The sequence below is a fragment of the Oncorhynchus keta genome, chromosome 12, assembly GCF_023373465.1.
Source record: "Oncorhynchus keta strain PuntledgeMale-10-30-2019 chromosome 12, Oket_V2, whole genome shotgun sequence".
In the NCBI taxonomy this organism is placed as follows: Eukaryota; Metazoa; Chordata; class Actinopteri; order Salmoniformes; family Salmonidae; genus Oncorhynchus; species Oncorhynchus keta.
This window is the reverse complement of record NC_068432.1, coordinates 19,299,438-19,320,696: the sequence shown is the minus strand read 5'-3', so window position 1 is coordinate 19,320,696 and position 21,259 is coordinate 19,299,438. Positions and strand designations below refer to the sequence as shown.

Below are 21,259 nucleotides of genomic sequence, written 5' to 3'. Positions count from 1 at the left end.
TGGCTCAAGGAGTTAAGCAGTTTCAGTAAAGATTGACACATGTTAGACTGAATCTATATTCCCAAACCATAAGATCAGAGATGGCTGGCTAAAAGTAATGATCCAGCTTTCTGATATACTGTACTCCCCCCCCCCCAGGACTCAGATTTTCAATTTGTTTACTGTAAAATAGCATTGTATCTGGTCAAACACCATTTTTTCCAGAAGTTTACTAAGGGTTTTGTACAGGCTGATTGGTCAGCTATTTGAGTCAGTAAAGGGGGCTTTACTATTCTTGGGTAGAGGAATGACTTCCCTCCAACAGCCTAAGAGCAGTGCCTTGTTCAGGGGCAGTACGACAGATGTTTACCTTGTCACCGTAAGGATTCGATCTAACAACCGTTCTGTTAAAGGCGCTAACCTCTAGGCTACCTGCCGCCCCAATTTATTGTGACACCATTATAGGATTCCAACTTTCCAACAAGTTAGTTTGGCAAATTTCTGCCCTGCTAGAGTTGCCCTGGTCAACTAAGTGCTGTTATTGTGAAGTGGAAAAGTCTAGTAGAAATAACTGTTGAAGTGAAGTGGTAGGCTGCACAAGCTCACAGAATGGGACCGCTGAAGCGCATAGTGTAAAAGTAATGTCTTCACTTGCAACACTCAATACCGAGTTCCAAACTGCCTCTGGAAGCAATGTCAGCACAAGAACTGTTCGTCGGGAGCTTCATGAAATAGGTTCCGTGGCCGAGGAGACGCACACAAGGCTAAGATCACCATGCAGTGTCAGCTTGAGTGGCTTAAAACTTGCTGCAATTGGACACCGGAGCAGTGGAAACGTGTTCTCTGGAGTGATGGTAGTCCGACGGACAGACGAATCTGGGTTTGTAGATGCCAAGAGAACGCTACCTGCCCTAATGCAAAGCCAACTAAATTTTGGAGGAGGAATAATGATCCAAGATCAGCTAAACTAATCCCTACTATTGTGACAATGAGTTGTCATAATGCTGATTTTAGGGGCACTGGCAAACAATGTAAGTAACTTAATGTATTCGGGGCAACTGTTGCAAGCCGTAATCATGAGGCTACAAACCAGAGTTACACTTAGGCGGTGTGGAATAGTAGGAAGATCACTTTATGAAGCTCACCCTGAACTATCAGCTCCATGAAAATAATGAGGAAGTCTACCTGATAAGCTTCCCAGTAAAGCATTAAAAACAATCAAGGAACCCAGAAAAGTGCTAAAAATAGCCCATATTAAAATGTAGCCTAAGAAACGAGGTCCATGAAGTGAGTAACTTGCTTGTATCACAGGACATTCACATTCATCTCTGAAACTCCCTTAGATAATACATTTGATGATACAGGGGTAGCAATTCATGGTTATAACATCTACCGAAAAGACAAATGTAAACGCAGGTGTTGCGGTCTATATTCAGAACCACATTCCTGTAAAGCTTAGAGAAGATCTGTTAAATACTGTTGAAGAAATATAGCTACAGGTTCATCTGCCTCACCTAAAGCCCATTCTTGTGGGAGGCTGCTATAGACCAAGTGCTAAGTCAGTACCTGGATAATATGTTTGAAATACTTGATAATGTATGTGATATTAGAGAAGTATATTTTCTGGGTGATTGAAATATTGACCGGCTATCATCAAGCTGTCCACTCAGGAAAAAAACTTAACTATTGCCTGCAACCTGGTTCAGGTTGTCAGTCAACCTACCAGCGTAGTTACAAACAGCACAGGAATTAAATCATCGACATGTATTGATCACATCTTTAACACTGCAGATATTTTCTTTAAAGCAGTATCCAAATCCATAGGATGTAGTGATCAAAATATAATAGCCATATCTAGGAAAAGTAAAGTGCCAAAGGTTGGGCCTAATATAGTGTATAAGAGGTCAAACAAGACGTTTTGTAGTGATTCACATGTTGATGTAAAGAATATTTACTGGTCTGTGGTGTGTAATGAGAAATCAGACTCTGTACTTGACACATTTATTAAACTACTTATTCCAGTTACTAATAAGCTCACACCCATTAAGAAAATGACTGAAAACTGTTAAATCCCCTTGGATTGATGAGGAATTGAAAAATTGTATTGAGGGATGAGGAAAAAGGTATAGCAATTAAGTCTGGCAGCCCAACTGATTGGCAAATGTACTGCAAATTAAGATATCATGTGATAAAACTAAGGAAACTACACTATGAAACAAAGAAATTATGTAAAGAATGATAGTAAAAAGCTTTAGAGCACCTTAAATGAAATTTTGGTTTAAAAAAAAAAAAGCCAACTCAGCTGCTCCTTCAGTCATAGAATCAGATGGCTCATTCATCACAAAGCCCATTGATATTGCAAAATTCTTTAAGGATTTTCATTGGCAAGATAAGCAAACTTAGGGATGACATGCCAGGAACAAACACTGACAGTACATATCGGATCAATTCATTTGAAAGGGTCTCCACATACTTCTGTGTGTGACACACACACAGTGTACCTGACATTCTATTAAAAGAAGGAATCACATGCTTTTTATCTGATAGGGAACAGTTGTAGGGGTCTCGTTGAAAACAAACTGAAAGCCATTAGGTCAGTTAAAAACCGTTTTTTCCTGAGATTCCAACAGATGACAGCAGTTGTCAGGAAAATCCTTCAGGCTACGGCTGACTGCTTTCAACAGCATAGAACTTGTATGAACAAGTCTGATTAACTCTTAATTAAAATCTGTCAATCTTAAAATTAACTACACAAAAATGTGGTAAATATTTTTTAAATTGCAGTTGGTTCTTTCCTCCAGTTCCAACTTTTCAAACAAAGTAACTGGCAATCAAACTTTATTACACCAGGCCCAACTAAACCACTCCTTACTCAAACATGTGTCTAATGACAACGCTGTGCTTAATGGTTATGAACATATTTAACAAACGTTGTTTACTACAAAAAAAAATTGCTTAAGTAAAAAGTCTAAACAATATAATGGCACATACGATAGACGAAAAATAAAAAGCTCAACATTCATTGCATGATGGAGTATAAACCGATAATCATAGTAAGGAGATCGCTCGATAACTGGTCCATCGCACTTGACTTTCGTCCAATTTCTTTATCGCCACATCTGACAGAAATTGAGCAGTTGAACATATGCTAGGAATCAATCTGTGTTTAGAATTCATGCCTAAGGGGGTTGGTAGCTGGGGGTGTTTAAGAGAAAGCAGCAGGCGTGTGGCCCCTGCGTATTCTGCCAGGTAGCAGAGGGAAATCCTCAGGTAGGAGAGCGTGCTCTCTGCAGGTGGGACAGGTGCTCTGCTCCTTCAGCCACGACTTAATACACTAGAGAGAGAAGGGGAGAGGAAAAGATAAGTGGTAGAAAATGACTGACCATCAAACCAGTCCCGAATGCTAGAACATGGAATTCCCAGTTTCTGTGTTCTACTTGCCCTAAATAACTACAGGGCCATAGATAAAAGCACTGGGCAAACTCAGTTGCAGGCTACTTAAGGGTGTGATGAAGTGGCCTTACCTCTCTGTGGAAGCTATGTCTGCACTCCAGCACACACAGGTCCTCCTGGGACATGTCCTCATGGCAGATGATACAGGGATCCTCCATGTTCAACTGTACAAGACACACATACATCAGAATCAAAAAGTCCTTGTAGTACACAACAGCAAACCCTACAATCTACGCACTATTTAAGCTTCGGCATCTGTACATCCATGTTATTGTCTGACCAGGAGAGTCGAGCCCTGCTGTCATTACTGTGCGCGACTCAGTGAAGTGCAAGCTGAACTCACTGCCTTTGACTTGGAGTGTCCTTGGGCACCCACACTCTTCCAGACATGGGCGGGGGGTCCAGTAGAGTGGACAGAGGCTGGAGAGTCAGAGCGCGAAGGGGGCCCAGCAGTGTCACCCGTACCAGCACTGCTCAGCTGCTCCTGGACACACACAAATACGTTAGTTCACATGGAAGCCAACAGTTGTAGGCATATTTTAACCTAGGAGTGAACGTGAATAAGGACACGATACGTTTTCAATTGATGCTTCCATTCAATATACTTTGAGATCCCTTTAGTTCAAAATCTCGCTAAACATAGTGATAAAGATCATCCCTGATAGAGGGGATACAGAACTAGCGCAAGTATGAAGACATTTGCCAACGGGTGTAGTATGGTCCTAGTCCTTGGTGCAGGTTACTTTGGGGCTCTTACTCTGGTGGAGTCCTGGTGGTCCAGGATGAGCTGGGCCACTCTGTTGATGACCTCCTGGTAGGACAGGGAGTTCAAGCATCCTCTGTTGGCCGTGCGCATCTCCCCAATGAACTTGGACAGCACAGGCCTGAAATGACAAATCAGTATTGAATACTAGAGCGCTCGTACACCCATAATAGCCATTTGTGTGCACACGTTTCTGTTCCGTTACCTGCTATAGTGAGGGAACATGACGCTGAGCCGATCTACGATTCTATCGTACACATTGATGGGCTGTGGGGCCGGTGGCCTGGAAGCCTGGTTCGGCCTTGTGATAGGACGGTTAGTGGTAGCACTAGCTGGAACTCGAGCCATACCGGAGGGCAGTGCAACACTCTGATCCATGGCTGGGGCTGGAGGGGCTCTCGGCAACCCCGGGTGACCATAGAGGGGGGCTCTCATGTGCACTGGAGGGCAAGGGAGCTGCTGGTGAGCCTGGGGTGGGAACAGGTTAGTAAGACCACTTGACAGGAGATTACAACGGAAATGTTCCAAAACACCTTGACAAACTGACATGGGGCAGAGGTAAAGCCTGGTGAGATGGTAGAGCTGTGTGTACATATAGAAAGTGAGTTCTGTTCTTAACTCAAGGTCTTTTTCAAGCAACATTGACTAGATTGTGGGCCACCCCAAATAAGAGACATCTCTTCCCTGACAGAGCTGCTCTGCCCCTAGCTAGCTGCCTGCTCTGACCCCAGGGACCCCCCCCATGTACCCCTCTAGCTCCAGGACCTGCGTGCCGTGTGAAGCCTGGCACCACTAGGAGAAAGCAGAGAGGTACCAGGGACAGGTCTTCCTCTGGGACAGAGTATATCTGGGAGAAGCAGGGCACCACAGGCCTCACTCATCTGACTAACAGCTTCAAGGTATAGGCTGAGAATAGCCAATGCAGTTTCAAAGCACGTTACTAGGTGTTTATGGTCAAGATAACACTAACAATTTTATTTTTAAAAACCCGTCATAGCATGTTAGCTCAGCATCCTGTTTGTCAGAATGGACAACAAAATAAAGACATCAGAAAAAGTAAACCTTTGCTAAACTTAAAGTCTGGTTGTGCTGCATCTTACCGGTACAGGTGGGGGCCAAGGGGCACTGGGGACTGCAACTGGGGGTAGAGTGCACAGCCTGGTCCCCCTCTTCACCTGTTCCATCTGATCCTGGTACTGTGCCTGTGGAGAACAACAAAGCTGTCACAAACACAAACAGACCAGCCCTCAAAAGCCTGTGCACCTTATGTCCAATGTCTTCTGTAATGGTCACATTGGAAATGGCATCCCAATAGTTGAATCTGTGTTTGTTAGCATTGTTCTTTTGTACCTCAGTTGAGCGGATTTTCTCCTCTGCTTCTTGAGCACATGCTATCCAAGCCTCTGTGGCTGACTGGAGAATTTGGGAAGGTAATCTGAGGAGGATGAAGGAGAGAAGAGATTGAAACTGCTAAACTGGTTCTGGTGACAGCATGCAAGTGACTCTACGGGCCCTCGGTCTGTCCTGTGTTTAGTGTTACCGACACCTACCTGGGTGAGACTTCCTTGAGTTTGGCCAGGATGGCCCTGGCATCAGACAGAGACCTGTAGAGGCAGCACAGGCCACGGCTACGCCGGTTCTCCAATATAGACAGCTAGGGAACATGTCAGTTGGGAAAGAACATTAGAGCTACAAATGGTATGAGAAACACTCACTACCCACACTAACAGAATTCTGAGGAACATGCAGGTATCTCAACATACACATTCAACCCACATACCTCTGCTCCCTGAGACCTCCTAGTTGCCTTGGCACACAGGTCTCTGCACCGCTTGATCTCATCCTCCAGGCTCATCTTCTCAGCAGCTGACTGGTTACTATGGGAAAGAATCACTGCACATTTAGCACAGCAGCAGCACAATGCTCAGAAGAGTTAGTGGCATGTTAACCTAAATGCCACTCATTAGGACACATGTGAAAACACTGGTGTTGTGATGCTGCTGTGTGTTTAGAAACATGTCAACATGCCTCAGCTCCAGGAAGTTATTCAGCTGGGTCTCATACTCCTTGTTCTTCTTGTGGATGTTCTTAGAAATGCTGTGGAAAATGAAAACAAAGAGTTAGAATCAAAGTTATTCGTCACTCTCACCTATATAGAAACCAAATGTGCATTTATCAATGACTCCAACGAAGGTCCCTTTGACGTTCACCCATGGTGCCCATTTGGATATACACAGGGCAGGGCTAGACAGCGTTGGCCATACCTCTCCTGTGACTCCGCCAGCTCCTTTATCTCAATCTTTAAGGCCTTCAGTGTTTCCTGATTCTCTTTCTTCTCCTGTTGGTCCTTCTTCACCTCCTCCTCCAGCTTCTGCTGGAACAGGCCCAGCTCTTTATGGATGATCTGGAACACAAAACACCATCAGTCACTGGGCAAAACATCATGGAACTCTTCCGCCCACACTAAAACGGTAGTTTCAACTGCACTTCCAGACAGAAGTAGGGTGAAGTGTTGCCCATAGACAATGATCTTGGGTCAGTTTTGTATTACTCCACTAATGATTAAGGTTAGGGAAGCTGATCATAAGCTCTACCTAGGAAAACTTCATCCTGAGCCTTCCACACCAGTATGGGAGTACTCCTTTCTACCTGTATTGAATGGTTGATTTCCTCTTGCTCTCCTTCTAGGGCAGATATCTCCGTTTGGCGTCTTTGCTTCACAGCTCCGTAATCCTGCTTCATTTGCTGGATCTGCTGCTCAAACTCTGCATTACTCTTCTCTTTCTTGTTCATGTCTCCCTGGAGCATGGAAACAGGAATGATATGAGAGGTTAATATGATAGAGCACAATAATGTATTAAGTACAAAGGCTTATTAGGTATTCAAAACTCACATTATTCCCTTCAAAAGGCTCATAAGGCTCCGTGTTAACAGCCACTTCACTCAACGTGTCACAAGTTACTACCTATAGAAAGGGGGGGAAAAACGAGACATTACATTTGGCCTTGTGATCGGTGATCTTAGAAACTTTCAAATGGAGTGAGGACATTTACCCCACCTGTACTTCCACTGCAGTCTTTCCAGGTGCCTTGGCACCGAGAACAGGAGCATAAACAGTCTCACACAATCCCTGTTCATCCACTCCGCTATTATAAAGGTCAAAAGCCTCAAGGTTACGTGGATCATGGTTATTATATGACATGTTCTCCGCTCTCAGAGTTCCAATGGCACGTGCTACTTCGTTGGCAGGCGGAGCTGGTGGAGCACCAAAAACAGGTAAAACATATGGGCTGGGGAGATTGGCGATCACCTCAAGATTGCCAGTGAATTCAACCGGGTTAGGCCGCACATTAATGAGTGCAAAAGGCTCATCATAATCCCTAGGTCCAGAGTCATGAGAGTTTGGGAGGAACTCCATAGCAGAAGGGTTTAGAGAGAGTCCATTGGGGATATCCCCTATGAAGTCTAGATTGTCCATTCTGTGAGTGTTGGTATCCTGCAGTGACACAGCGTGCTTCATGAGGCCCAGGAGGTTGTCGGTCATGACGAAGCGCAGCGACTCAAGGAGGAAGTGCTCAAGGCCACCTGCCTCCTGGATCTTCTGCTGGGCATCAGGAGGGAAGTTGTCCAGCTCACCGACCAGCAAGGGGTCCTGGGCCCCTAAGGGACCGTACTCTTCCAGGATCTGGGCAAAGTAGCTGGGAGGAAAGGCAGACTTACAGGTTAGAGGAGCCAGAGTCCATACACAAGGATCAGCATGACATCTGAATACACAACCAATACTTCATGTCATTGCTTGGACTTGAGCATCTTCATGAGTCATTGATACAAGATATAGCACACATTTTCTGCAGCCTAAGACCCTGTTGTCCAATACCCAAAGGAGAAATACCTGAGGCACTTACTCGTACAAACTCTCCTTAGTTGGGTCAGGGTTGTTGTCCAATATTCTATTGTAGTGGCTACTGCGACTGCCAATGTTGTACTGTCCCTCAAACTCTGCAACCTGATTTCGAAGATGATTGGGAATGCTGAATGGGTCAGTGGAGTCAAGGAACATTCTGCAGAGAAATTATGAGCTGGTGAGAACAATGTGGGGGTTGTCAATGGGCAGACTTAATGAAGACAGTGTTCTACAAAATAGGTAACTTACAAAGAGTCATGTAAAAAATCCTCGTCGTCCTCCTCTCTTGAGGTACCACCTCTCATTCCCGACAGGACAATAACGGACTAAGTAACAAAATAAAATTAGATTGTATGTCCAGAAAACACACAATAGCCTACATTTTAGGTTAAAGGCTAGAGTTACACAAAGCAACTTTCACGTCACTTGCAACTGCAACTAAAATTGCATTTCAAAACAACTGCTATTATATGAAGCAACTCCAAAGCAATAAAAATTGCATCCAACAGCCAATCAAATTGAAGCTGCTTGTTTGAGAACTCTAAACTCAACCCATGCGATCTGCTGCATTATATCATGTTTTCACAAATTAGTTGTTTATCCAACTGTTTGATTATTCTAACGGCAAGGATATAGAAGAAAAACAGCCTGTACAACCAACAGCTAACTAAGCTAGCAAGCAAAGTTCATGGTGGACAATCTGTTTAGGCAAAGGTTAGGGTTCAGGTCAAAATTAGACTGCTAAACCATGTACAATCATTTGTATACATCTCCTGTTCTGTCAACCCTGATTAGTTTGCTGCACAGCACTGAAAGCGGTGTTAACGTAACTGGGTCAGAAATCCAAACCTTCGAATGGTTCATGTGACAAGTTTGTTTTGATTGGCTGTTGCACGCAACTAGTTGCAAAAATTAGATGCAGCCAAGTTGCAGGGGTGTGTTTTTCGAAGCAACTCCGTTGCAAGCAACTAAAATAGCGTGGAAGTTGCATAGTGTAACAGCCCAAGTCCTAATGCTCACCCCCTTTGGCTCCTTCTGCTTTTTTTTGCGGTTTCTGTTCTTAGTCTTAATAGGAGAATTCTGAAATTGAGGGTTTTGATTAGTATATTATGCCTTACGTCAAATGCAACATTAAAAGACTTGGCTTTAAAAAGGAAATTATAAAAATGTGGCATCCAACAATCAATACTTACAATTTCATTTTCAATCCCTGTCTTTTTAATCACTAAACAATGCCCGTCTGAAAGAGGTGGAAACAGTTAAGTTAACACGGCTGGAAACAGGAACAAGAACAGCAGCAAAACTTACTGAAATGTTTGCTTCAAGTAGACCCTTCCCCTGGTAAGGAAGGTGTGCGGGTCCAAACACTTACCCATTAATTCAAAATAATCATCCAGCACAGTGTGACAGGTGGTGTACTGGTCTCTGTGCTCCTCCAGAGTCCAGATAAACAGCCTCATTTCCTGGGAAGGGGCCTGCTTCAGGTACTCCGTTAGAGTCAGGCCTAGGCGGCTAAAAAACTCAGGCATGGTCCCAAACTTCTCTATGAGCATGTCCTGCAGGGGGGCAAAATTGAGCAAAGGAGCGAGGTCGAGCTGCTCCAGATGGTCTGCATAGCGGTCAATGAACAGTGCAGCTGAATTCAGACCTGGGGACATCAGGGGAAGAAAATTAGCCAAGCTGGCCCATAAAGCATCGTCATGCCCAATTGTGTTGCGGCTGAGTACCTGAAGAGAACCAGTAATCTAGTGGTGAGAGGGTACAAAGGTATACAGCTGGGGAGGTCAGCATTGCCCTTCAATACATATGTTGAAAATACAAATGTGTGCTGACCTGCGCTGTTCAGTTGGTGGGCCCAGTCGTGCAGCTTGGGGGTGGTGACCAGGCAACTGCTTAGGCCATGGATAAAGACACGGGCCCACACCCGGTTCTTCTTTTCCAGGAGGAGCTCTACAACATCCCCCAGGGTCTCCACCTGCCTCTCAGTGTAAGAAGTGCCCAGCTTGTTCCCCTTGATCTGATCCAGGTCCATCCATGGCTTAAGGTTCTCCATCAGGACAGAGATGTTGTGGCTCTCAGCCCTGAATAGGTCTATACGCTCACTGATCTGAAGCAGAACACGGTCCCCGTACGCTAGCCAGGCGGGGGATGAAGCTGGAGAAGGGTGTTCAGTTAGAAACTGAGAAACTGTGGTGTGGTCAGAACATTTGGAAAGTAACAGTGATGTGGATTGCATCATGCATTTCTACTGAACAAAAATATAAATTCAACTGACGAGTTAATATAAAGGAAAATCAGTCAATTTAAATTTATTAGGCCCTAATCTATATATTTCACATGACGGTGTAGGGCCACAGCCATGAGTTGGTCTGGGAGGGCATCAGCCCACCTACTTGGGAGCAAGGCCCAGCCAATCAGAATGATTTTTTTGCGTACAGAAAAGCTTTATTACAAACAGAAATACTGTTTCATCAGCTGTCCAGGTGGCTGGTCTCAGACGATCTCACAGGGGAAGAAGCCAGATGTGGATGTCCTGAGCTGGCGGGGTTACACGTGGTCTGTGGTTGATGCCAGTTGGACATACTGCCAAATTCTCCAAAATGGATGTTTGAGGTGGCTTATGGTAGAGAAATGAACAGCAAATTCTCTGGCACAGCACAGGTGGACATTCTGGCAGTCAGCATGCCAATTGCACACTCCTTCAACTTGAGACAACAGTGGCATTGTGGTGTGTGACAAACCACATTTTAGAGTGGCCTTTTATTGTCCCCAGCACAAGGTGTACCTGTGTAATGATCATGCTGTTCAATCAGCTTCTTGATATGCCACACTTGTCACGTGAATAGATTATCTTGGCAAAAGTGTTCACCAACAGGGATGTAGACATTTGTGCACAACATTTGAGAGAAATAATATTTTGGGCGTATGGAACATTTCTGGGATCTTTTACTTCAGCTCATGAAACATGAGAAAGACTTTACATGTTGTGTTTATATTTTTGTTCAGTGTAGTCACAACTTTACATCCTTTAAGGGTGATGTCATTGAAACAGGTTCCTTTAGAAAGGAACATGTTGAATGTACATCCGGAGGAATATAATACATGTAAGATGTGTGTACCGTACCCTTCTGTTCTATGACAATTGTTTCCCCGTTCTCCAAAGGTATTTGATCATTCTTGGCTTGCGTAGACAGAGAAGCATCTTGCCTATGTTGCTTCCGCCTGAGTTTACGATCCTCTCTGGATTTTAACTTCTTGAGACTGGCAAGCAAAATGAAAAACATTGAAATTAGAAAAATTGTGATTGTGTAAGAGTACTGCCTTGGTTAAAGATATGCTTGACATACAAATTGTGTTGTCTGTTCAGTAGGCAGTCTGATAAAATTAGTTGGGTATGGACATTAAGAGAAACTTGAGCACAAAAATATTATTTCATCTCACCTTGTACATTTCTGATTTACTCTCAATGTTGCTTTACCCATAGGTTTGTCAATAGATGCTTCAAACTAAAGACAGAATAATACATTAATTAGCGTGTTCTCTAAATTTGCAATGACTTTTAATAACGTGACAACTTTAGAAAAATTCCTTACCTCACATTTGACAAGCCCTGTTGAACCATAGATTTTAATATGACAGATTCTACCCCCACAGTCTGGAGTAAAGCACATTCCCTGCAGGAAATCCTGTGGGTAAAAACAGACATGAGTATACCAGAGGCAAGATTAACGTAAAATAAAATTGGTATGCACTTGACTGTTGTAAATAGATGTTACCTTTTCATTCTTATCAGAGAATGCTGTTGCTTTCAACTTCTTCCAACAGTTGATATGGTACTCCACTTTGCAGCTTTGACAGCAAACCATCCGAATGAAACCCTATGAGTAAAGACAGCAGTTTGAGTGCTTAGTGAACATGTTAGAGGTCTGACTTTCATGGAGGCAATTTAGGTTGAACACATTTGCCTTTAACCTTGAAATCTGGATCTGTGAAGTAGATTTCTATTTTGGAATGTCCGTGGCAATTCTGATGCCGACAAATGGCATCTGGTTTAGGTGGAAATTTGCACATCTCTATGGATTCTTCTAGCAGCTCCTGGTTTGGGGTTAAAATAAAATAAAACAGAACAAAATCTAAATGACACTAAGCAATGACATCTCCTGTCTCATTTCAACAGTTGAGTTGACCCAAACCCAAGTGAGATCAATGAAAACATACCTTGAAATAGTCCAGCTTACTTTCCTCAACAATAACTTTAGTAGTGGGCCATGTCAGTTTACCAGGCGTTATCTTTTTCTTAACCATTTGCATAGAATCAGAAAACTGTTCCAGAGCAAGTGGAAATCTACAGGGGTGGAGGAAAAAAACATTTCAGTTTAACCAGTGATGTGCAGCTAATTTCAGCGTGATCTATAAGTATTATTCCATTTGTATCTACCGGTTCTCCTTCTGATATGCCTTTCCAATGCCATAAAAAACCAGGCACTGAAACTTCCTCTCTTCAAAATGTTTGATCTTTTCAAAGTCTTTATGAGCTTCAGCAAGTTCCTAAATAGGAAAAAACACATTAGTACAAAGCCTGATTGAGTGCAAATTTTATTTGCAGACCATATCAAAAACACTTCAAAAGCAGTAACATTAGCCTCCCTTTGTAGCTAGCTAGCACACAGGTTTCTTACCTCTGGTTGACCAATCTCTATCAGAGCTGAGGCATGGCCATAAATCAGCACAACTTGGTCAAGAGTACAGAGGCCAAGTTCCTGGGGAGAAAAAAAAAAAAAAGTTAATCAGCTGCTAGCTAACTTAAACTACACTACATGACCAGAATTGTGGACACCTGCTCAAACATCTCATTACAATATCATGGGAATTAGTTTAGAGTTGGTCCTCCCTTTGCTGCTATAACAGCCTCCACTCTTCTGGGAAGGTTTTCCACTAGATGTTGGAACATTTCTGCAGGGAATTGCTTCCATTCAGCCACAAGAGCATTAGTGAGGCGAGGCACTGATGGGTGGTCCCCGGGACCACCCATACATAGAATGTATGCACACATAACTGTAAGTCGCTTTGGATAAAAGCGTCTGCTAAATGGCATATATTATTATTATATTATTATATTATTAGGCCTGGCTCACAACTCAAATTAATCCCAAAGGTGGTGTTTCGATGGCGTTGAGGTCAGGGCTCTGTGCAGGCCAGTCAAGTTCTTCCACACTGATCTTGACAAACTTTCTGTATGGACTTCGCTTTGTGCACAGGGGCATTGTCATGCTGAAACAGTAAGGGGCATTCCCCAAACTGTTGCAAGCACAGAATCGTCTAGAATGTCATTGTGTTCTGTAGCGTTAACACTTCCCCTCATTGAAACTAAGGGGCCTTAGACTGAACCATGGAAGAAAAAAAAAATTCCAAACTTTAGTAGGTATCACGCATTGGTGCAGGTCTCCTGGCATCCGCCAAACCCAGATTTGTCCATCAGACTGCCAGATGGTGAAGCGTGATTCATCATGCCAAAGTCCAATGGCGGCGAGCTTTATACCACTCCAACCGAGGACAGACGATTTTTACGCCTCAGCAGTCCCGTTCTGTGAGCTTGTGTGGCCTACCACTACGCGACTGAGCTGTTGATCCTAGACATGTCCACTTCAATACCAGCACTTGAAATTGATCCGGAAAACATGCTAGCTAGTTAAAGTGTTGGTTAGCAATCTAAATTGTCAAGACTTGGTTATAAATAAATATCTGCTTCGCACTTGAGAACGCACACCATGGCTTCACCTCCACATCTGAACAAGGTCTAGCAATGTTCTTTAAAACAAAGCCCAGCGATGTACTCATTCTGCCAGTTATATTGAAAGTGTCTTAAAACAGAAGCAAATGGACAATAGAAACTCTTGCTTCATTTGCATCTAATATCAGTTTGTAACAAATACACCCCAGTTTCCAGTTATTCTGCACCCTTCCTGATGCACACCCAGTGAAAGTATCCCTTTGTTACATTAGCCTTATTCTAAAAACTATTAAAATCTCAATCGACACATATTACTCCATAATGACAAAGCGAAAACTGGTTTACAAATGTGTAAAAATAAATCTTAAATATATATATTACATTTAAGTATTCAGACCCTTTGCTATGAGACTCAATTGAGCACAGGTGCATCCTGTTTACATTGATCATCTGAGACATTTCTACAACTCGAGTCCACACCCACCTGTATCTATCAAAAAAATTAAATGTAAGTACCACAGTTGACAGTGCATGTCAAGCAAAAACAAAGCCATGCGGTCGAAGGAAATGGTAGTAGAGCTCCGAGACAGGATTGTGTCAAGGCCCAGATTTGGGGAAGGGTACAAAAACATTTCTGCAGCATTAAAGGTCCCCAAGAACACAGTGCCCACAATTCTTAAAATGGCAGAAATTTGGAACCACCAAGACTCTTCCTAGAGCTGATCGCCCTGCCAAACTGAGCAATCGGGGGAGAAGGACCTTGGTCAGGGAGGTGACCAAGAAATCAAGTGACTGACAGAGCGCCAGAGTTCCTCTGGAGAAAGAACCTTCCAGAAGGACAACCATCCCTGCAGCATTCCACCAAATCAGGCTTTTATGGTGGAGTGGCCAGACAGAAGCCAGTCTTCAGTAAAAGGCACATGACAGCCCGCTTGGAGTTTGCCAAAAGGTACCTAAAGACTGACCATTAGAAACAAGACTATGGTCTGATGAAGCCAAGATTGATCTTTGGCCTGAATGCCAAGCATCACATCTGGAGGAAACCTGGCACCATCCCTACGGTGAAGCATGGTGGTGGCAGCATCATTCTGTGGGGATGTTTTTCAGCGGCAAGGACTGGGAGACTAGTCAGGATTGAGGGATAGATGAACAGAGCAAAATACAGAGATCCTCCAGAGCGCTCAGGACCTCAGACTGGGGCGAAGGTACACCTTCCTACAGGACAACAACCAACCATACAGCCAAGAAAACACAGGAGTGGCATCGGGACAAGTTTCTGAATGTCCTTGAGTGGCCCAGCCAAAGCCCACACTTTAACCCAATCAAAAATCTCTGGAAAAACCTGAAAATAGCTGTGCAGCGAAACTACCCAGCCAACTTGAGGCTCTGCAGAGAACCTCGCCAAATACAGGTATGCCAAGCTTGTAGCGTCTCACCCAAGAAGACTTCGAAGCTGTAATCACTGCAAGAGGTGCTTAAACAAATTACAAAGTTCCAAACTGCCCCTGGAAGCAACATCAGCACAATAATGGTTTGCCTGGAAAAATTAATGGGTTTCCATGGCCGAGCAGCCGCACACAAGCCTAAGATCACCATGTGCAATGCCAAGTGTCGGCTGGAGTGATGTTAAAACCTGTTAGGGAAGTCGAGAATTTAAGCAGCTTTTTGCAGCTTTTTGTTAAAAAAAATCGCGCAACATTTCAGCGCCCTGCTATTCATGCCAGGAATATAGTATATGCATATGATTAGTATGTGTGGATAGAAAACTCAGACGTTTCTAAAACTGGTTAAATCACGGCTGTGACTATAACAGAATGTGCGTTTCATCGAAAAGTGCATGAAAATCTGATCACTGAAAATGGAAATAAATATCCATGCGCGACTTCAAGGAATTGTTCAAAGTGAACCGAATTAAATTATGTCGAGGTTGCAGTGCCTACAGCTTCCACACGATGTCTAGAGTCTTGTCATTTGATTCAGCTTTGATTCTTGGTCTAACCGAATCAAGGGAACCGATTCCCTCCGGTCTCTGACCGGATGTTTTGGTCGAGCCCTCTAAGACATTTTTTCGAGACGGACATCTATAGAATTTACATCGCCTCCTGATGAATTTTATCGCTTAGTAACGTGTACTAATACCTAAAGTTGCATTACAAAAGTATTTAAGTGTTTTGTGAAAGTTTATCGTCGACTTTTTTAATTTAAAAAAATGACGTTGTTAGAAAAGCTATTTTTTCCCCCGTTGTTCACACAGTATTCTTAGATCGATATCTAGGCTATATATGGACCGATTTAATCGAAAAAAGACCCTAAATGATGTTTATGGGACATCTAGGAGTGCCAAGAAAGAAGCTCGTCAAAGGTAATGAATGTTTTATATTTTATTTCTGCGTTTTGGTTTGCGCCGGCTAACGCAAAATCTGTCGTGTTAGGTGACGTTGCAGTATTTTGAGGGTGCATGGTATCAGATAATAGCTTTCGCCGAAAAGCATTTTACAAATATGACTTGGTGGATGGATTCACAACGAGTGTAGCTTTAATTCAGTACATTGTATGTCCATTTTAATGAAAGTTTGAGTTTTATCAACCTCTATAGGTGGCGCTCTTGAACATTTCCGCTGATTGATGTTCCCACCACGGGACCACGTCCCTAACAAGTTAAGCTCGCCGGCATTGGACACTGGAAACGTGTTCTCTGGAGTGAATTTCAAAAGTAAGTCAGTGTCTGGTGTGGCCACCAGCTGCATTAAGTACTGCAGTGCATCTCCTCATCATGGGCTTTGCCAGTTGTTGCTGTAAGATGTTCCCCACCTCTACTCTTCTACCAAGGTACCTGCAAGTTGCCGGCCATGGCAGAACACTGACATTCCTGTCTTGCAGGATATCAAGCCCAGAACGAGCAGTATGGCTGGTGGCATTGTCATGCTGGAGGGTCATGTCAGGATATGCCTGCAGGAAGGGTACCGCATGAGGAGGATGTCTTCCCTGTAACGCACAGCATTGAGATTGCCTGCAATAACAAACTCAGTCCGATGCTGTGACACCACCCCAGACCATGACGGACCCTCCACCTCAATCCCGCTCCAGAGTACAGGCCTCGGTGTAACGCTGATTCCATCGACGATAAACGCGAATCCGACCATCACCCCTTGTGAGCCAAAACCACGACTCGTCAGTGAAGAGCACTTTTTGCCAGTCCTGTCTGATCCGGTCTGGACGGTGGGTTTGTGCCCAACGTTGTTGCCTATGTCTGGTGAGGACCTGCCTTACAACAGGCCTACAAGCCCTCAGTCCAGCCTCTCAGCCTATTGTGGACAGCCTGAGCACTGATGGAGGGATTGTGCGTTCCTGGTGCAACTCAGGCAGCTGTTGCCATTTTGTACCGGTCCCGCAGGTGTGATGTTCGGATGTACCGATCCTGTGCAGGCGCTGTTAGTCTGCCGCTGCGAGGACAATCAGCTGCCCATCCTGTCTCCCTGTAGCACCGTCTTAGGCGTCTCACAGTACAGACATGGCAATTTATTGCCCTGGCCACATCTGCAGTCCTCGTGCAGCATGCCTAAGGCACGTTCACACAGATGAGCAGGGACCCTGGGCAGCTTTCTTTTGGTGTTTTTCCAGAGTCGGTAGAAAGGCCTCTTTACTGTCCTAAGTTTTCATAACTGACCTTAATTGCCTACCGTCTGTAAGCTGTTAGTGTCTGAACGACTGTTCCACAAGTGCATGTTCATCAATTGTTTATGGTTCATTGAACAAGCATGGGAAAAAGTGTTTAACCCCTTTACAATGAAGATCTGTGAAGTTATTTGGATTTTTACAAATTATTTTTGAAAGACAGTGCCCTGAAAAAGGGACATTTATTTGCAAGCGTTTATAATGTTGCTATCTTGGATGGTCATTATTTGCACCCATAGCCATCTATGAATTTGAGAGTGGTTACATTTCTCCAGCCTCATCCCTCAGATTTTTAGCTAAACAGGGGAACCTCTTGGTTTCAACTGCTGATTGTTGCTTATTTTTTTAAAAAAAATTTTAAGGGCAGCAGTGCATTTTGAACGCACAACCCCTCCACGTTTTTCAACTAAACGCTCAGACCACTACCGTTTTCGATTAATTGAACGTAATACTACGTTTTTTCATACTGAACACAGCCCGGAGGATAATCTCATTTTGGGAACCTATTAAAACATTCAGTGAAAATATAAGGTGTTAAGGGATTTTTTTTATCAATAATGATTAATTATGTATACATTTCAATCAGGACTGACTAATCAGAAAACTTATGTTACTGTATATGTACTAGTCAGAATACTATGTTACTGTACATGTATGAATTCTTTCTTAATCCTAGTACTGAGTATAATGTGTGTAAATATAATCAAGAATTAGAACAATGACCGTGCTCCTTGGTAGAAATGAATGAACTATATCTTCAGACTGGCTAGAATGCTTATCTACACAAGACCTTGGCTCAACCATAAATTATATTAAATTGGTAGGGAGACTAATGTGGGAAGGCTAGAGATACAGCCTTTGTACCAGGGTGGGAGAAGAGACGGGTTGGTACTGGAACTAATGACGTAATTTTCAGTTTATAACCTGTGGTAAACTGTATCGTGTTCAGTACTCTCGTGAATAAACTCTGCTGATTGACTTTAAGACTGGGCTCTGTCCATTATTATAGAATAAGGGTCTTACAAATCCTTATGAATTGACAGAGTTTAATTTTAATTGGGTATTAAAACAGAGCAATTTAATTCCTGTAACATAAGGGCAGTTTAAAACTACCACTGACAAACATTGAATTTGATAGAAAGTTATTTCACAGTGGAGTACAATTTGAGCTGAAGTTGACGAACTCTAACACACCTCTGATAGTGTCACTGAGGGCTGATTGTGAGAGGAACACTGTTCTGTGCTGTACCTTTGGTGTGCTGGTCACCAGGATGCTGAGGGCCTGGGAGAAGGCCTGCTCTGCGTTGCGGCATCTCTGGTCGGCCAGGGCCATGTGGGCATCCTGCACAGCTGACATCAGTGCATCCCGCACACTAGGGTCTCTGGAGCTGCCGGATACCGCCTGAGTGGGAAAGGGTATCAGTGAGTCACTAATATCACACAAGTTGGTTTAGAAAAAAAAAAAAAAATGTCAGTGTTAAAACTACTTCAGGAGATCATGCATCAAACCTAGCTGACGTGTTATTTGTGGTAAAAATGATTATGGGATGAATGTACAAACTATGTTTCAGAGCCAGGGAGGTGGTGGGTTAAACTCGCAGGAAGAAGGTGCGGAGGCCACAGTACATTTGCATGCCATTAGTAATGTACAGTTATGGCAAGAAATACAAGGAAGGAAAAGCATCCAGCGTTGTGAAATCCTGTTTGACTTGTGACAATGACCTCATGTTACATGACGGTCTACCTTTGACTGCTGGTTTCTGTTCTTCCCTTTCGTTTTCTCTGAAGAGCAGGGCTCCAGTTTGCTGCTATTTTTATCAGCCATTTCACTGAAAAGAAACAGATCACTTTTAGGTGTTGACAATGCTAACTTCTGAGTAGCCTACCGTCAATTGCACAGCACAAAAACTTAACTGAATATCTCCAGTGTTACTTGAGGCAGACCAAAAACAGGAAATCACCCAAGTATGCAAGGGTGTGCACCGAGCAGTTGGGTGTGCCACGTGATTCGACAAGCACTGTCAAGCATTAATCAAGTTGGCAAGAAAGTACATACCACACAACTTGCAAACAAAGGTGCGCCGTATGTGCTTTCCCTATACACAATTTTAAAAGAACAGATTCAGATTCTTGGTAGCGTTCAATAAAGCAGAAAATATCCATTGCTTCCGATAAAGCCTAAATTATTTTCCACTGTTAGGGTGGACCAAAAATCTTAAATTTGCCATCATACTATTCATTAGTGTTGTCATACCAGAATTGCTGGTTTGGTATCACAATTCCAAGGCAGAAAGGCATATTATTAGCTGTAGTCATAGAATGCACTTGACCCAGCTACCAGTATCATCTTGTATTTTAAAGTGTTCTAGCATGTAATGGAAAATCTTTACCGGTAAGAGGCATTAGAAGACAAAAATGAATATTACCAATTGAACAACATCTACTGAAGAATAAAAAGTCAATGTCAGCGTTTACATAGCTGGCCATAAATGGTGCATTTTACTTTATAGGTTGGTTATGTAGGCTTCTAACGCATTGCTTTCAACTACATAATACAATTAAGATCTATCTATCTATCTATCTATCTATATTAAAAACAACTCAATCAGTAAATGACATGAAACATTTGACAGATGAACCGAAAGTAAAAATCTAATACGAACAATTCATGTTCTAGTATCGAAAAACGACTGAAGTTTAGGTATACCGTGCAACACCCTACTGTTCATACACATTAACTTTAACACACTAGTAATGCCCGTTTGGGGTCAATATACTCCATTAAAAATCGTTCATCCCCAATCAACAGCAGACCTGGTCTTTTGGTCTGGCAGTGAGGTGAGCCTAATGTATTACAAACCCCGAAAACAAATCGAACATAAAACTCACACTTTCATCTCTTTAGGCACCTTGGTATTATCCACCGAATGTGCTCTTCTTGTACCTTTCACCAAGGAGAAAAGGGTTAGCTTCTGAAAACATGAGGCTCCCAGTGAAAAAAAACAGCAACTTGGCAAAGAAAGTGGCAGCGTGTGTTCTTAAAGAGACAGCTCAAGGAAGTCAAAACAACCAAAAAGGTGATGATAGGCTAAACTTGTTAGCTGCGTATGTCAATACCTGAGTCATATCATAAGCATCTCATGGAACCTAAAAAGCTGCATTGTATTTACCACAAAAACTAAAAGGCCAAACTAGATTTGCTTCCATTTATACTGAACAAAAATAAACTCAATTTCAAACACTTTGCTGAGTTAGTTCATATAAGGAAATCAGTCAACTGAAAAAGTCATTAGGCCCCAATCTATGGATTTCACATGACTGGGCAGGGGAGCAGCCATGGGTGGGCTGAGCCCCACCAACTGAGGAGCCAGGTCTAGCCAATCAATGATTTCCCCCCACAAAATGCTTTATTACACCCCCCCCCCTACATAATGATCATATTTAATCAGCTTCTTGATATGCCACACCTTTCAGGTGGATGAATTATCCTGACAAAAGGATAAAAATGCTCAGACAGGCATTAAAACAACGAGCACAAATTGAGAAATAATCATTTTGTGCACAGAACATTTCTGGGGTCTTATTCAACTTATGAAGCATGGGACGTGCACATAACACATTGAGTATATATATTTGTTCAGTGGATATCAACCCAAACAGAAGACTTAATGTCTAGCAAAACAGAAATAGCCAAAAACATCCTACCTGCTTGTGTCTGGCTTTCCACCTTGACTTCCAAGCCCTGTGTTCAGTG

General features: G+C 43.1%; 1 protein-coding gene across 3 annotated transcripts in view; it reads right to left on the bottom strand.

Moving 5' to 3' along the window:
- Positions 1 to 1,966: 1,966 nt before the first annotated feature.
- The window catches only part of ttc3 (tetratricopeptide repeat domain 3), a 32,662-nt gene continuing 13,369 nt past the window's right edge, over positions 1,967 to 21,259 (bottom strand). For all 3 annotated transcript variants that reach the window (XM_035782076.2, XM_035782077.2, XM_035782075.2), the window contains exons 15-46: positions 21,211 to 21,247; positions 20,395 to 20,449; positions 19,250 to 19,334; positions 18,755 to 18,907; positions 12,779 to 12,859; positions 12,538 to 12,647; positions 12,318 to 12,444; positions 12,072 to 12,194; positions 11,876 to 11,977; positions 11,693 to 11,785; positions 11,541 to 11,605; positions 11,224 to 11,360; positions 9,933 to 10,253; positions 9,472 to 9,747; positions 9,293 to 9,339; positions 9,120 to 9,179; positions 8,349 to 8,425; positions 8,101 to 8,256; positions 7,254 to 7,893; positions 7,089 to 7,160; positions 6,845 to 6,994; positions 6,460 to 6,599; positions 6,224 to 6,292; positions 5,976 to 6,072; positions 5,746 to 5,849; positions 5,546 to 5,630; positions 5,296 to 5,397; positions 4,401 to 4,663; positions 4,190 to 4,316; positions 3,776 to 3,916; positions 3,504 to 3,596; positions 1,967 to 3,313 (exon numbers count right to left, since the gene is read on the bottom strand). In XM_035782076.2, coding sequence (XP_035637969.1) covers positions 3,185 to 3,313; positions 3,504 to 3,596; positions 3,776 to 3,916; positions 4,190 to 4,316; positions 4,401 to 4,663; positions 5,296 to 5,397; positions 5,546 to 5,630; positions 5,746 to 5,849; positions 5,976 to 6,072; positions 6,224 to 6,292; positions 6,460 to 6,599; positions 6,845 to 6,994; positions 7,089 to 7,160; positions 7,254 to 7,893; positions 8,101 to 8,256; positions 8,349 to 8,425; positions 9,120 to 9,179; positions 9,293 to 9,339; positions 9,472 to 9,747; positions 9,933 to 10,253; positions 11,224 to 11,360; positions 11,541 to 11,605; positions 11,693 to 11,785; positions 11,876 to 11,977; positions 12,072 to 12,194; positions 12,318 to 12,444; positions 12,538 to 12,647; positions 12,779 to 12,859; positions 18,755 to 18,907; positions 19,250 to 19,334; positions 20,395 to 20,449; positions 21,211 to 21,247 — 4,317 coding nt within the window. In that variant the 3' untranslated portion in view covers positions 1,967 to 3,184. The remainder of the gene's footprint in view (positions 3,314 to 3,503; positions 3,597 to 3,775; positions 3,917 to 4,189; positions 4,317 to 4,400; positions 4,664 to 5,295; positions 5,398 to 5,545; positions 5,631 to 5,745; positions 5,850 to 5,975; positions 6,073 to 6,223; positions 6,293 to 6,459; positions 6,600 to 6,844; positions 6,995 to 7,088; positions 7,161 to 7,253; positions 7,894 to 8,100; positions 8,257 to 8,348; positions 8,426 to 9,119; positions 9,180 to 9,292; positions 9,340 to 9,471; positions 9,748 to 9,932; positions 10,254 to 11,223; positions 11,361 to 11,540; positions 11,606 to 11,692; positions 11,786 to 11,875; positions 11,978 to 12,071; positions 12,195 to 12,317; positions 12,445 to 12,537; positions 12,648 to 12,778; positions 12,860 to 18,754; positions 18,908 to 19,249; positions 19,335 to 20,394; positions 20,450 to 21,210; positions 21,248 to 21,259) is intronic.